General features: G+C 42.7%; 1 protein-coding gene across 1 annotated transcript; it reads right to left on the reverse strand.

Moving 5' to 3' along the window:
* Positions 1–1,060: 1,060 nt before the first annotated feature.
* LOC100561115 (solute carrier family 25 member 33) lies at positions 1,061–15,967 on the reverse strand. The gene is made up of 7 exons (XM_003223757.4): positions 15,817–15,967; positions 7,538–7,714; positions 7,285–7,362; positions 4,690–4,790; positions 4,085–4,151; positions 2,961–3,244; positions 1,061–2,815 (listed from the first exon to the last, which is right to left on the reverse strand). The coding sequence occupies exons 1-7, from the start codon at positions 15,858–15,860 to the stop codon at positions 2,619–2,621; spliced, it is 948 nt and encodes a 315-aa protein (XP_003223805.1). The 5' UTR covers positions 15,861–15,967; the 3' UTR covers positions 1,061–2,618.
* Positions 15,968–16,257: the final 290 nt, after the last annotated feature.

Raw genomic sequence — 16,257 nt, forward strand, 5'->3', positions numbered from 1 at the left:
GATCCTGCATGCTAGAGACTTTTCCTTCAGAGACTAGGAAATTTATTCTCATTTATACCCCCTCAAGCTAGAGCAGAGTTGGGTAGAAATCACCACCAGCTCGTGTTCTTGATCACATCACTTCAGAGGATCCACAGCCACGACATATGTAATACTGGCTGTAAAACACCAGTATACACAACAGCTCAGCCATGGACTGCAACATATCCCGAGAAGGCCTTGAAGTGAACTTAGCGCTAGGGAACCAGAGCTGAGAGTAGTAGAACTAAGAGTCCTCAGGTCAGGGGTTGAGAATCTACCCGTTCCACTAGCACACTTCCCTGACAACTGCCATGTTCCTGCAGGGAAGGAGAATGACATTATCTACTGGCTCCAGAAGTGGAGTTTTTGTGTGTGTCAGGAGCAAGTAGCTTCTGGTGTGAGAGAATTGGCTGTCTGCAAGAACGTTGCCCAGGAGACGCCCAGATGTTGATGTTGTAATTTCACGGGACAAGCTATGTTCTCTAGACATTTTCTCTGGTGGGGCTTCCAGTTTCCCCTATGTCCCCTGGAGCTAATTGGGTTGTGAAAGCATGTTTCCTGGGGGCCAAGGGGGCTTGGGCTGAGCTCCTGGCATCTGAGGAGAGAGAATGTGTGGAGTTGTTGTATGTTTTCCGGGCTATATGGCCATATTCCAGAAGTATTCTCTTCTGACGTTTCGCCCACATCTATGGCAAGCATCCTCAGAGGTTGTGAGATATGGAGAACCCTCACAACCTCTGAGGATGCCTGCCACAGATGTGGGCGAAACACCAGGAGAGAACACTTCTGGAACATGGCCATACAGCCCGGAAACATACAACTACCCTATGATTCCGGCCATGAAAGCCTTTGACAACACATTGTGTGGAGTTCTTCCACTTTCCTCTATCTGTCCATACTCTGGCAGGTGCTTCCTGAGGTTGTCTAGGCAGAGATCCTCCTGCCTCTCCTCAGTTCCCAAGGTTATTTCACGAACATAGAGGTGCCCTGTATCCAAGTTCTGGGCAACAATATGATGTGTTGTGAGAGAAGAACCATGTTGCAGCTTTGCAGTTTTATTAATAAAATATGAACATTTTATGAACTTGAAAACAGCAAGTTACACTGTATTTGTTGCATTCTTTCTTTTGCACATCAGAGCTAGAGGTCGATGCACCAAGCTTTGCACTGGAAGGCACAGTGGTTGCTTTTCACATTACTGTAGCCTTCCTTCCTTTTTGAAGATATCCCCGTATTATCTGCCTGTATATTATGCTCTCACCCGTCCCATGTGCCAACCCTCTTTGGATCCTGTTTTCCTCTTAAGAAGGCAAAATGTACATGTGAAAATCTGTACAGAAGCCTGCCAAAGGTAACTGAAACTTTTACTCAGTTTCTCTCCCTCCCCTGCTGTGACCACCATTTTGCAGTACTGTTTCACCACTTGCCCTTATTTTTGTGTATCAGCTAAACTGATATCCCATCTTTCCTCACTTTATACTGCCCTCCTTCTCTCCACATTTTTCTGCATAACTGTGTGAGGTCAGTCAGTGACTGGTTTATCACCGTCCATGGCAGGGTCCTCAAACTTTTAAAGTGGAGGGCCGGTTCATGGTCCCTCAGACTGTTGGGGGCCAGACTATAATGAAATAGTAAAAAATAAGGATTGTTGTTGTTCACGTCGTTTCAGACTTAGGTCAACCCTAAGTCTAAAGTTTAGGACAAGGAGCAGGTAAACGACCTGGAGCCCATGGGACTTAGTTTTCGGACCCCTGGTCCATGGCTTAGTGGTGAAATTAATTCAACTCTCCTACATCCCAGGACATTCTAATCTCATGTTCCCATGACACTAGTTCTCACCAGAAGTAAAGAAGAAATTTGTATACATTGTAAAGATGTAGACGTCCTGTTTGTCTTGTTGTCATGTGCCTTGAAGTTGTTTGTGACTGTAAGTCCATAAAGCAAACTAGAGAGTCTAAACTGCCTGCTGAAGCAAAGGAAATCAACATTCAAGGAGGAACAGAGGAAACTCTTGGGTCAGACACTGGTCACAAGTGACTGACAAACATAAGTCAAACAATAAGTGACTACTTCACTCTCCACAGAATTTCCCGGTTTTCCTTATAAACTAATGACATCTTCTCAGCCGATTTGCCAGCCTACTCTAGCCACAGGAGAAGTAGAGCGGAACATTTTTCTCTGCCCGAAATGACACAACCAGTATGTTAGTGCCTAGCATGCCAGGGACACTGAAAAGTCTCTCTGCCTGTAAACAGGACTTCTGGCAGATACATTTTGGTACTGTTGCTTCTCCTTGATGAAATATGCACCTTTCCAGCTGTATCTCTCATCCTTGCATGTCATCATCTGAGGATATTTTCTGGGTCTGACAGACCCAGGAAAAAGATCTTCATCAGTTATTAAGTCTGGCAAGCAAAGAGTTATTGAGAGGCTGCCAGACTTCAGGGTTTTCTAGCAGAGTATTTCTCAGCTATGCAACAGGGAAGCAACACATTACATTAAGGCACAAAATAAATAACAGGAAAGTAATGCATTACATTAAGGTACAGTATAAATACTGTGAATCACCTCAACTGATTGTCAGAAAGGGGAGAGAGTCACGTTCCTCTTGCCAAGTAAATGATCAGTTCATAGGTGACCATGACGATAGCAGCGTTGGGGATTTGGCGCATCAAATGGGGCAGGAGCCCACGGTAAAGAGCTGGGAAACCTTCTTCTCTGACGACAAGTTGTAGAGTTTGCACAAAGGAGCGGTAGCGTGAGCCCTCTTCCCGCAACCTTGTTCGGATGACCTCTGCAAAGAACAGATGGGAAGAAAACAGAGGTGAGCAAACATAGCTTCTTATTTTCTAGGGAAAAGGCAGCTGCCAGAAACTTTCAACTCCCCCCATTCAGGGCAGACAGATTTTTGAGGAAAGCATGGAATGAGAGCAACTCACCGTGTGGGTAGGCAATGCATGAGGCACACGATTTGGAAATTGCGGCTGCAGCCATCAGCCTACAGAAGTCCTGGCTGTTGTGTGAAAGGGGGAGGGATGGGACCAGGAAAGCCTGATCCTCTCTGAGCCGTTGCTTCAGCGCTTCATAGATCACAAAATGGATTATAGTTTCTGAGACGCCGGCATATGAGGCAGTAATCCCACGGTAAAAGCCTCGTAGGCCTTCAGTGGAGTAAACTCGCATCGCACATTGAAGGCCACTAGCACGACTCTCGCCTCTGGCCCTGCAAGAAGAGTGGGGAAAAAAGGCTTAGGAACCCACCTCCATCAAAAAACGTAAATTCAGTACCCTCACAGTGCTAACAAATACAATCAACAATGTGTGTCCCAAATTTGATTTATTTGCACCCAAAATTGTGGAGCTTGTAATTTTAGATAATTCCACTTCCTTATGCATCTACTTCATTTTGCAATGTTTACTAATGTTCACGATTTCTCCTGATTCTAGTTATCAGTAGTCACAGAAAATAATAAGAACTAATCCAGCCCTATCCCCTAGTAAAGGTAAAGGTTTTCCCCTGGCATTTAGTTGTGTCCAACTCTGGGGGTTGGTGCTTATCTCCATTTCTAAGTCAAAGAGCCGCCGTTGTCCGTAGATACATCCAAGGTCATGTGGCCAGCATGACTACCTTCTTGCTGGAGCAGTACCTATTGATCTGCTCACATTTGCATGTTTTTGAACTGTTAGGTTGGCAGAAGCTGGGACCAACAACAGGAGCTCATCCGGCTCCCTGGATTCGAACCACCAACCTTCAAGTCAGCAAGTTCAGCAGTTCAGAGATTTAACCCACTGTGCCACCAGGGCTCCTATACCCTAACTATGCAAAAATTTACTCAGGACATGTTTAACTGTGGAGAGCTGAGGGACTTGGGAAGAGGCAAAACCGAGGTTCTTCTGCATTCTGTACCCAGGGCTTTCCATACTTATGAAGAACTGAAGTACGTGGATACCTTCCAATTACTCTTATCTGCACAAGGCCTTGTCTGTCTGATGGTTTTTGATGTCACCCAGGAAAAAATTCTGGCCATAAAGTAACTTCTTTGCAAAGTTTTGATTACCTTACCTGGCTTCCAGTTGCATCCTGGTCTTTACCAGCCAGATGGGGTTGGTCAAGGTGGCAGATGTGACCCCTGCAGGAAGGAGACACGAACATGGAACGTGATGGTTTCTGGACCATCTCTAAGGTCTATTAGAGACAAATCCAGCCAGAGAATATCATAAACTTAAACACTCTTTGGGTTGTTGTGACTTTTCCAGATTGTATGGCCATGTTCCAGAAGCATTCTCTCCTGATGTTTCACCCACATCTATGGCAGGCATCCTCAGAGGTTGTGAGGTGACCTCATAACCTCTGAGGATGCCTGCCATAGATGTGGGTGAAACGTCAGGAGAGAATGCTTCTGGAACATAGCCATACAGCCCGGAAAATTCACAGCAACCTGGTGATTCCGGCCATAAAAGCCTTCGACAAAACATTAAAAATTATTTCATGGATGCCAGTGGCACCTTAAAACGCTTAATATAAAATAAATGGTGCCTCATTTTGGCTGTGTTTTCAGTTTACTGGAAATTTCACGCCCTCCTTTGCTTAACCCTCATTTTTGGTTTTGGAAATTAAGAATTTCATGAAGTGATCAAAGAGTACCACAACATGAGACATAGACTGACCTGCACAAGCTGCTGAAAGCATGTGGACTTTCTTGGACTCTGGCACAAGCACTGTGTTCAATCTCTCCTTCGCCTCTGAATATGCAGCAAAATATATCGCTCTAGAAGAGGGGGAAGAAGCGATGAACATATTTAAACTGAGTTTTAAAAAGATACATCTAATTTTAGTATCTTGTTCAGATTCAGAAGGTCCTTGAAATGCTTTATTCTGCAATTGGCTTACACAGAGAATATAAAGTCTAAAGTGGCCAAAAGCTCATTTGAGCCACAAATACTTTGCTTTCTTCATAAACAAAAGAGTTAACATAAATAGCATAAGAGACATTTTGTTCAACGCTGCTTAATCAGCAAGTATATCGACTTAGATACTAGCCAGGCATTTGGCAATTGCTGTGGAAGAAACTCAGTTGGATTATTTTCCATAATTCTGTGTTTTTAAATGGTACTTTAATTACATCCTGAATTTAATTTTATTTCAATATTTTCTCTTTTTGTTGGCTTTTTGTATTTATGTGAACTGCCTTGATTTCCACTAGGGTGGGGGAGAATGGCATAACCAAAATAAATATACAGCTCAATGGTTTGGCTGCTGTTCTGGGACAGAATTATTCCACAAGATCTTGGTGTGAACAATGCAACAGCTCTTTCTTTCCCTCAGGACACTGTTACATCTATGTGTGACCTTTTTCCCCATTAGATAAATTACTAAGACAAAACCTACAAATGTTTCCCGAGGATGGGAATCAGGCAATTTTGTTGGATGTAGTAAATGTAAATAAATAGAAGCTTTACCATGGCTTCTGAACCAAGGTTTACCCTGCAGTGTAATAACATGCCACTCAGGTCTGTGAAATAAGTACAGTAGAGTCTCACTTATCCAACATAAACGGGCCGGCAGAATGTTGGATAAGCGAATATGTTGGATAACAAGGAGGGATTAAGGAAAAGCCTATTAAACATAAAATTAGGTTATGATTTTACAAATTAAGCACCAGAACATCATGTTAGACAACAAATTTGACAGAAAAAGTAGTTCAATACGCAGTAATGTTATGTTGTAATTACTGTATTTACAAATTTAGCACCAAAATATCACAATATATTGAAAACATTGACTACAAAAATGTGTTGGATAATCCAGAACGTTGGATAAGCGAGTGTTGGATAAGTGAGACTCTACTGTAACAGTAACTTTACTTCAGTTCAATAGGTCAAACAGAGCAACAATATATACAGTAGTCTCTCTTGGCTTCTTACAGAGATCAAAGGGAATAAACAGTCCTTTTAAAACAGCCTTTAAATATGCCACATTGCCTTGTAAAAAATGATCAGGCTTCAGAGTCAGCAGCCATTAATTCCCTAGCTGTTATTTGCTCTGAGTTAAAATGCCTGCTCAAACCATTTCTCTCAGCAGCAAGCCATAGGCAGTAGCCAATCAGAATACACACACAGATAGATACCTTCATAAAAACTCCAACCATCACCCAAGTCAAAAAAGGAGCACAATCAAAGCCCTGACAGACCGTGCACAAAGAATCTGCGAACCTCACCTCCTCCAAGGTGAACTCAACCACCTAAACTGGGCTCTACAGGCCAATGGATACTCCACCACAGACATCAGAAGAGCTGCAAGGCCAAGAACAAGCCATGAGAGTCAAGACAAAGATCCACCCAGAGGAAAGGTGTCCTTACCATACATCAAGGGAACTACTGACCGCATAGGGAAGCTGATGAAGAAGCACAACCTACAAACTATCTACAGACCCACGAAGAAAATCCAACAAATGCTACGGTCAGCGAAGGACAAGAGGGATCCTCTCTCTTCTGCAGGAGTCTACCGGATACCATGCAGCTGTGGACAAGTCTACATAGGGACCACCAAACGCAGCGCCCAAACAAGAGTCAAAGAACATGAAAGGCACTGCAGACTAATTCAACCAGAGAAATCAGCCATAGCAGAGCATTTGATGAACCAGCCTGGACACAGAATACTATTTGAGAACACAAAAATGCTGGACCATTCTAACAACTATCATGTCAGACTACACAGAGAAGCCATTGAAATCCACAAGCATGTGGACAACTTCAACAGAAAGGAAGAAACCATGAAAATGAACAAAATCTGGCTACCAGTATTACAAAACTCAAAAATCAGAACAGTAAATAAAAAGCAATACTCTGAAAACAGAGGATTTCCAGACATGAATCAACCAAGGGCAGTTAACGACTCTAAACAAAGGATGCCCCAGAGGCAGGAAGAAGACAGTAGATAAGCTTTTCAATGCTAATTAAAGTGATTAACTACACAACATTCATACTGACCTCTCTCACCCTAGACTTTCCACAGATATATATTAACCTCTTTGCTTAGTTGTCTCCATACCTCACAACCTCTGAGGATGCCTGCCATAGATGTGGGCGAAACGTCAGGAGAGAATGCTTCTGGAACATGGCCACACAGCCCGAAAGACATACAACAACCCAGCCAATCAGAATGTTGGCTCCTGGCACGCTTAGCCAATCAGCTGCTGACACATATCTTTCCAATCAACCCATTACATCATGGTGCATTTTACAAGTCCCCGTAAATTTTACCTGGAAGGAGCAACTCCGACAAGATTAGGTCCCAGGCCTCGGAATAGGGAGCGAATGCCTTCCTTTTCTAGAATGGATCTGTGAAATGAAATGAAGGGAAAAGAAAGGAAAAGACAAGAAAGGGGTTACTGTGTGCCCACTGCTTTTGGGTGAAGGAAAGAAGACCTGCCCACTCTGGTGAAGGCAAGGAAGGAAGGCTCCTCCTTCCCACCTGAAGGCAATGCCTGATGCCTGGCCTTTCTCCACTTCTCACCTCAACAGGTGAAGGATGCCTCCAGAGGGGGGTCCGGGGCGGATCAGAGCCCCATTCAGCCCTTGCAGCTCCACTGCGGGAAAGCAGAGAGGCCTCAGGGCCCAAGAGGAGGACTGCAAGCGGGTCTTCACCACCTCCAGCGGGCAAGTCAGGATGGCTCCAGCTGTGCCACCCAATCTGGGGAAGGAGAAAGAGAAGATCCAGAGTCAGTGTCTGTTTCCCCAATCATGCCTTTCCATGATTTCCAGAGGCTCTTCACACACTACATTTTAAAGCAGTGGTTCCCAACCTTTTTTTGACCAGGTACCACTTGACCCCCAGATTCAAACTGCCAACCAGCAAATTCAGCAGCCTAGAAGTTTAACTCACTGCGCCACCGAGGGCTTACGAGTTTTTAAATAAGAAAAAGTACTTTATAAATAACAAATAATGTATAAATGCACATTCACATGGAAAAATAAAGAAAGATTAAGTTTAAAATTGTGTCAAGAAAGCCCAAAGCGAAGAGGCAGAAGCATCATTTTCTTCATACTGTACTTATTCCAGCCTCTCTCAATTCATGAAGCCAAACATATTGGGAATAAAAACCAAACAAAATCAACTATTTTTTATTGACTGTATTTTTACCCTGCTCTATCTCAACCCCAAAGGAGACTCAGAGCAGCTTCCACACTGGCAATAATTCAATGCTGCATTAAAACATAAAAACAAACAAAATACAAAATACATAGTGAATTAAAATCAAAACAGTAACATATAATACTGTTTTAAATAAACAGTTAAAACATAGCACATGGTCCCCAAACTAACCCAAAATTCCTGAGTGCAGACAACAGAAAAGCAGACAGCAATCTCCCAAAGTGGGGACATGGGGACATGGAGGCACGGAGGCTGCTCCCTTGAAGCTCTAAAGCCTTGTACTCTCACACTAGCGCTCTCTTTTGTGCTAACTCTTAACTCAAAACACTGCTAGTATATCAAAGCAAAACTGAAATCATTCTTAAGTTGGGATGCTCTTAAGTCAAGGTTCTAGTATATGTGGCAAAAAGTAATTGAAAGGGGAGAAATCTACACTGCTCAGAGAACCAGTGCCACAGACATTCAGTAGCAAAAATGTGCTTGCTGTGCAGATGACTGTAGCAGATGCATGCATGCCAACTATCTTGGATCTTGCGAAGGACTGTTTCCCAATGGAACAGTAAATGTCACCAACCAAGGACAATGTGATCTAAACAACTAAGGACCTCCAGTTGGGAAGATTGATTAATCAAAGCATTTTAATCTTGCTATATATAGTATGCAAACTTGACAAATTGTGTTTTCTACTTTAATACTTAAAATGGATGGGGACATAGAATCATAGAGTTGGAAAAGACCACAAAGGACATCTAGTCCAACCCTCTGCCATGCAGGAAACACATAATCAAAGCACCTCAACAAATGATCATCCACCCTCTATTAAAAAGTCTCCAATAAAGAAGCTTCCACCACACTCCGAGGCAGAGAGTTCCACTGTTGAACAGGAAGTACCTCCTAATGTTTCCAGGGCAACAGAAAACAAGCCTGCTCCCTCTTCCTTATGGCATCCTTCCACATATTTATACCTGGCTGTCATGTCTCCTCTCAACCTTCTCTTGTGCAGTGCTAAACATACCCAGCTCTTTAAGCTGCTCTTCATAGGGATTCATGGTTTCCAGACCTTTGATCATTTTAATCACCCTCCTCTGGCAATTAGTAGATGCCATGTGGCCCCTAACTCCCACCTTTGAGGGGCACTAATCCCCTGGAAATTCCCAGAATCTCTCCAAAATCCCAAAACATGCAACTTGTTCCAAGCAAAGTGTTGTTTTTTGCCTCCAAGTGTCAAAATACTGTCAGAAAATGTGATAATTTAGCTTTCCACCCAAATTCCATACTCTTTGTTTTTGGCAGCCCACATGTCCACATGTGCTTAACAAATTAAAGACAGCCACACTCCTTAGCCCAGTGATAGTCTCCTTCCACACTGTCATATAATCCAGATTATCAAAGCAGATAATCCACACTATGTGCTTTGAACTGTACTATATGAGTCTACACTGCCAGATAATCCAGTTCAATACAGATAATCTAGATTTTATATGGCAGTATAGAAGAGGCCCTAGTGCTCGCACATAGACTATACATTTGCCTCTGGGGAGGCTCTTTTAGCAGGTCACAACAGAACAGCATATTGTGCTTCAAATATATTTAAGCAGAGGCTGCTTGCAGTTGAAGACCATTTGCAGGATAATTGGCTATGTGAATGAGAAATACTTGTATCCCATCCAAACTGGAACAGGCCCTCTCAACCCCTGCTCCTCCGCACATACTGCTATTTCTGTATGGATGTGCGTCACAATTGCACCATCTGGGTTTGCAACTCAATGTCAGTTGCTGACGTCTTGGGCCCGATATGTTCTGCGCAGAGCTGCCCGGTGTGCTAAAGTCCAGAGAGAAAGGGGGAGGAGGCCCTAGTGTCATGAACACTGTTGCATAATGAAGTTGCCTCATGTGCTTCATTCCCCGTATATTTTAGTGCAAGCCCTGCCCTGAATAGAGATACCTAACTCAACAAGCCGCCTCTCCTAATGCTGGACAGCATGCTTTTCTGGATGTGTTCCACATCGCTGACATTGCTGGTGTCCAAGCAGACAGGGATTGCTATATCTATCTTGTAATTCTTAGGCTACTATGACTCAAATTAATTTGGAGGAAAGGGCAACCATCTCAGCAGATGCCCAAAAATGATAATCCTCCTGAAGTGGCACCACTGGGCAAGTGCCAAGGTCCATAACTAAAGATCAAGACCAAAGCCTTTTTCTTATGCCAAGGCTGATTTACCTTCCCTAAGCCTTGAGCATGAGAACTGATTTATGTCTCTCCTTACCAATGGCTTTTATTCCTACTATATAGATTTTATCCCTCGCCAGAACTCTGAATATGTCCATGGCACTGGTCAGCTGTTGGATTATTGAATTATGATGTTCAATGTTTTTATATATTTTATGTATTAATTTTGGAACATAATTTTATGCTATGTATCATTGTGTATTTTTAGGTCTTGATCCCCATGTAAGCCACCCCAGGTCCTTCGGGGCGGGATATAAGAACAAAGTTGTTGTTGTTGTTGTTGTTGTTATTACAGCAAGAAAAGCAAGAAAAACAAGCAGAAGACCCCCAACACTCTTTAATATGCCCTACCTGAACAGGCTGGTGAGAAAAGTGATGGGGAATGGATATTAAGGCCCTTTCAACACTGCCATATACTGTAATTCAGATTATCAAAGCAGATAATCCACAGTATCTGCTTTGAACTGGATTATACGAGTCAACACTGTCATATAATCCAGTTCAAAGCAAATAATCTGGACTTTATATGATAGTGTGGGGCCTAAGTGGTTGGTTTCATCTGTAGTTCACTAGTAAAACTGAATTACTGTATTATGAAATGATACAGTGTGTCACCAACATGAAATGTTCGGAAAGCTCTGTTCTAAGGTATTGTGATGAACAACTAATATGACTGTTATCAGAGAGATAGAGAAAATTCCCCATTGACATAAGCACATAAGGTGAAGGATGCTTTCACTGAGGACTCCGACAATACATGATACACATAAGTACCTGAAAGTCTTAAAACAGATAGTTGTTTGGCTACACTACAGAATGAGATAAGTCCAAAAGGTTGTTCTAAGAAAAATAAGCTTGGAATCCTTGGGAAAGAATTCTGTCTTTGGGAGACCCCTCTGGAGTTCGTTGTTGTTGTTACTGTGTGACTTCCAAGTTGGGGTTTTGTTCGGAAGGAAATTACCATTGCCTCTCACTGGTCCTATCCTGCTATAATATGCAGTTTCAAACTGCATTACAGAGTCAGTGTAAACTCATATAATACAGCTTTATTGCATTGAACTGTATTGTATGAGTCTGTTCTACATTGACCCTATAATGAAGTTTGAAACTGCTTCCAGATTTTCCCAAGTGTTTTCAAGTGCAGCTAAATAAGGCACCACCTGCAAATGCAAAATCCAGAGCAGTGTAGGTTCTGCAGTTCACCAATTAACACATTTTGACAGTGCCCAGGCCCCTTACTTGTCAAACAAGTGGAGGAGCAGCTGCCTTACTGAGAATCCCTTACTGAGTGTAAATGAGTGCCAAAACACAGTGAAAAGGGGGAAGCAGACTAACTACCTATGTATCTCCAGCATGTTAAAAAAGCATACATTTGGCTACCAAAATAAAAAGCATGAAAAAGGAGACTAGGTAAAGAAAAAAGAACCTCTGAATGCATTTTGAAAGCAAGGCTTTAAATAGTCTCCAAAACGTTCCACATCATTTTGCAGGTTCTCCTTTGATGCAGCTTTTAAAGTTGTGGTTGGATGACCACCTTTGCCTGCTTTAGCTGTCGAAGCACATGGAAACGGAGCCTAGAACCCTTGGGATGAAGTCCTAAGTCAGATGTCTGTTACTTAAAGACTGCATGTAATAGAAATTGAGCATCCAAGGATTTTGGTATCCACAAGGAGTTCTGGAACCAAACCTCAAGGACGCACAATAGTCATGTTTCTTTCCAGTCGGAGGGCTGGTCAGAATGGGGAGAAACGTAAATAGCATCATATAAACTATCCTTACCTAATCTTGATCTCCTTCACAGACATTTTGCTCCCCTACTCTGGTAACTATTACCTGGGTCCTTTGACCCAGATCTGTATGCATTCTGCAAAAAGAATCAGAATTCCACAGAGTCCTGAATGTATGATGAACATGAAAGATATTTGCATAATTTCTTGCTTTCATTATTTCAGGCAGGGTTTTTAAACAGTGTGTCATGACACATTAGTGTGTAGCTGCGTCATTCGAATGCAATGAGAAATATCTGAGTCTATGTGCAATAAGCAATCAATCGTATTTTAATATATGTGTGTGTATGTATATACAGTAGAGTCTCACTTATCCAAGCTAAACAGGCCAGCAGAAGCTTGGATAAGCGAATATCTTGGATAATAAGGAGGGATTAAGGAAAAGTCTATTAAAAATCAAATTAGGTTATGATTTTACAAGTTAAGCGCCAAAACATCATGTTATACAACAAATTTGACAGAAAAAGTAGTTCAATACGCAGTAATGCTACGTAGTAATTACTGTATTTACAAATTTAGCATCAAAATATCATGATATATTGAAAACATTGACTACAATAATGGCTTGGATAATCCAGAAGCTTGGATAAGTAAGACTACTGTAGATAGATGTGAAAGGTTTTCCTAAGAAACATACAAGTTCTTATGATTTATATATGTGTCTTGTTGAAATGGTTGGTTTAGTCCTCTTCTACACTGCCACCAGATTATCAAAGCAAATAATTCACATTATCTGCTTTGAACTGGATTATACGAGTCTACACTGCCACATAATCCAGTTCAAAGCATATAATGTGGATTTTATATGGCAATGTAGAAGGGGCCTCAATCATGTATGTATGTGAAAGGTTTTCCTAAAATAACCTACATGCTGTTATGATTTATGTATGTGTCTTGTAGAAATGGTTGGCTTAGGCCCCTTCTACACTGCCATATAAACCAGATTATCAAAGCAGATAATCCACATTATCTGCTTTGAACTGATTATACGAGTCTACACTGCCATATAATCCGGTTCAAAGCAGATAATCTGGATTTCATATGGCAGTGTAGAAGGGGCCTTAATCTCCAGCTTTCTAGTAAGACTGAATTACTGTGTCACAAAATGATGTATGTCTAAAAAGGTGTGTCGCCAACCTGAAACGTTTGGAAAGCTCTGATTTTAAAACCTGCAGTTTGGAGGGCATATGCAAGATTGGACCAGGAAAAGAAGCAGCACTTGGAACAGTCTCTTCTTCATGCAGCCTTCCCACTCTGCTACCAAGAGGCTGCTCTTTTTTTGCGGACAGTCTGGAGGAATGCCTTGAACCAAACTACAACAATACAACTCTCCCCAAAGAGGCTCCCACCACTACAAATGTCACCCTGTGAGTACAAGCCCAAGACTAGAGATGCAAGTGCCTCTTGGGAAACAAGATAAGACTGCAGTCCTAGGCACATGTTATCTAAGGAAGGGCCCTGTTAAAATCAGCACAGTGGGATCAGCATCAGGGGAGGCAGGTCACAGAATCATAGAATTGGAAGAGACCCCAAGAACCATCCAGTCCAACCACCTGCTATGCAGGAAAAGCACAATCAAAGCTCCCCTGAGAGATGGCCATCCAGCTTCTGTTTAAAAGCCTACAATAAAGAAGCTTCCATCAAAATCCGAGGGAGAGTTCCTCTGTTGAACAGCTCCTATGGTCAGGAAGTTCTTCCTAATGTTTAGTTGGAATCACTTGTCCCCACTGCTTCCGATCCTAGTCTCCTGAGCAGCAGAAAACAAGCCTGCTCCCTCTTCCTTATGACATGTGTAGGATTTGGTGTGCTATAAGACAACCACCATTCAGATCATCAAAAATACAGACATGATATACTATATCACATAATTTTTTCGATAAATTTTGTTCAGACGGTTAAGGGTTTTAAAAAACTTTTTCCTTCCTCTGAGGCTAAGAGAATGTTACACTTCCTCCTCCCCTAAGTCACCCTGTGGGTAGCCATGGTTGAAGCCCCATCTATACCGCTATATAATCCAATTCAAAGAAGATAATCTGGATTCAGAAAGTGGATTCAATGGCAGTGTAGATGGGGCCTGAGTGGGGAGTCAAACCCAGGTCTCCAGAATCATAGGCCCCTTTTACACTGCCATATAAAATCCAGATTACATGCTTTGAACTGGATTATCTGGCCGTGTAGACTTATAATCCAGTTCAAAGCAGGGAACGCAGATTATTTATTTATTTATTTACATCATTTTTACCCCGCCCATCTCACCTGAGTCCCTACGGGTGAGAAGGGCAGGGTAAAAATGATGTAAGTAAATTAATAAATAAATTATCTACTTTGATCATCTGGATTATATGGCAGTATAGAAGGGCTCCCACTCCAATGCCCAAACTACTACGCCAATACGCAACACCACTGTGCATCAAGCAACTCCAGTGATAAGAAGATTGGCACAGGATGCTGTGAAAACCATGGAGCTTCATTTGAAATCCTGTGGCAGCTTCCTGCAAAATTCTGGGATTTATAAAGTTTAGTGAAGCCCAGTTTGGATCTACATTTATTTATTTATTTATTACAATATTTATATCCCGCCCTTCTCACTCAACAGGGGACTCAGGGCGGCTTACAATAAAACGCATATATAAAAATTATACAGTGCAATATAAATCAGTTAAAAAAATATTAACTTACATCAGTATTCATAAAACACATTATAAAATACAGGTAGGCGTGTTCAGTTCAAAAAACTGCCTTATATCCCAAGATCTGATCCCAAATTATCTGCTTTGAATTGGATTAGATGAGGGCCCTTCCACACAGCCCTGTATCCTAGTATATATCACGGCAGAAAATCCCACATTATCTGAGTGTGGACACAGATAACCCACTTCAAAGCAGATATTGTGGGATTTTCTGCCATGATATTCTGGGATATAGGGCTGTGTGGAAGGGCCCTGAGTCTCCACTGCCAGATAATTTAAATAATTAATATAAATAATTGAAATAAATAAATAAATAAATAAGGACAAGAAAATAATCTGGGATCAGATCCTGGGATATAAGGGGAGTGTCAAAGGTGCCCCAGTAACTTCTCTGTCTGAGGATTGCAAAGGCTAGGATTCCACAGGAGGCAGCAGACATAGGGCCCTTTCACACAGCCATATAACCCAAAACATCATGGCAGAAAATCCCACATTATCTGATTTGAAGTGGGATATATGGCAGTGTGGACTCAGATAACCCAGTTCAAAGCAGATATTGTAGGTTTCTGAGTTTTATGGTTGTGTGGAAGGGCCCACAGAGTTCAAAATCAGATAGCAACTTTTCCACAGTGTGGCAGTGTGAGGGCCCTTCTACACAGCCATATAACCCAGAATATCAAGGCAGAAAATCTCACAATATCTGCTTTGAACTGGACTATATGACAATATCTATATCTCAGTTCACAGCAGATATTGTGGAATTTCCTGCCTTGATATTCTAGGTTATATGTCTGTGTGTAAGGGCCCTGAGAATCTCCCGGGACAGAGACCGCCAGGTGACCTACTCCATGCTTCCCCTCTGCAGAAGGCGACATAGAGGCCCTCTGAGCTCCCCTCTGGGCTCCTCCAAGGGAAGGGGCTCCAAACTCACCCGCCCGCGACCAGGTCGAGCGCCCGGTTTCGCTTCGGAGGCATCCTTTGCAATTCTTTGCAAGACCCTGGAGTCTCTCTCGCGCGCGCCAGGCCCGGGCAGACAGTGCAGGCACGCGGGGGGAAAGGGCGGGGCTGGGAGGCCACGCCCCCTCCTCGTGCGCCGATTGGGTGGGGACCCGGAAGGAGTGCCCTCTCCCTCCCTCCCTGCGACCAAGGGCTGTCTGAGACTTCGCTGCCCAAGGCCAGCTGCTCTGCCCTCTCCTCTGGCAGTGTTGGTGGTGGGGCTGAAAGGAAAACCTACCCCAGGACTCTACAAACAATGGCCCCTTCCACACAGCTGAATAAAATCCCACATTATCTGCTTTGAACTGGGATATATGGCCGTGTGGACTCAGATAACCCAGTCCAAAGCAGATATTGTGGGATTTTTCTGCCTTGA

This window comes from Anolis carolinensis, chromosome 2 (genome assembly GCF_035594765.1).
Source record: "Anolis carolinensis isolate JA03-04 chromosome 2, rAnoCar3.1.pri, whole genome shotgun sequence".
Taxonomy (NCBI): Eukaryota; Metazoa; Chordata; class Lepidosauria; order Squamata; family Dactyloidae; genus Anolis; species Anolis carolinensis.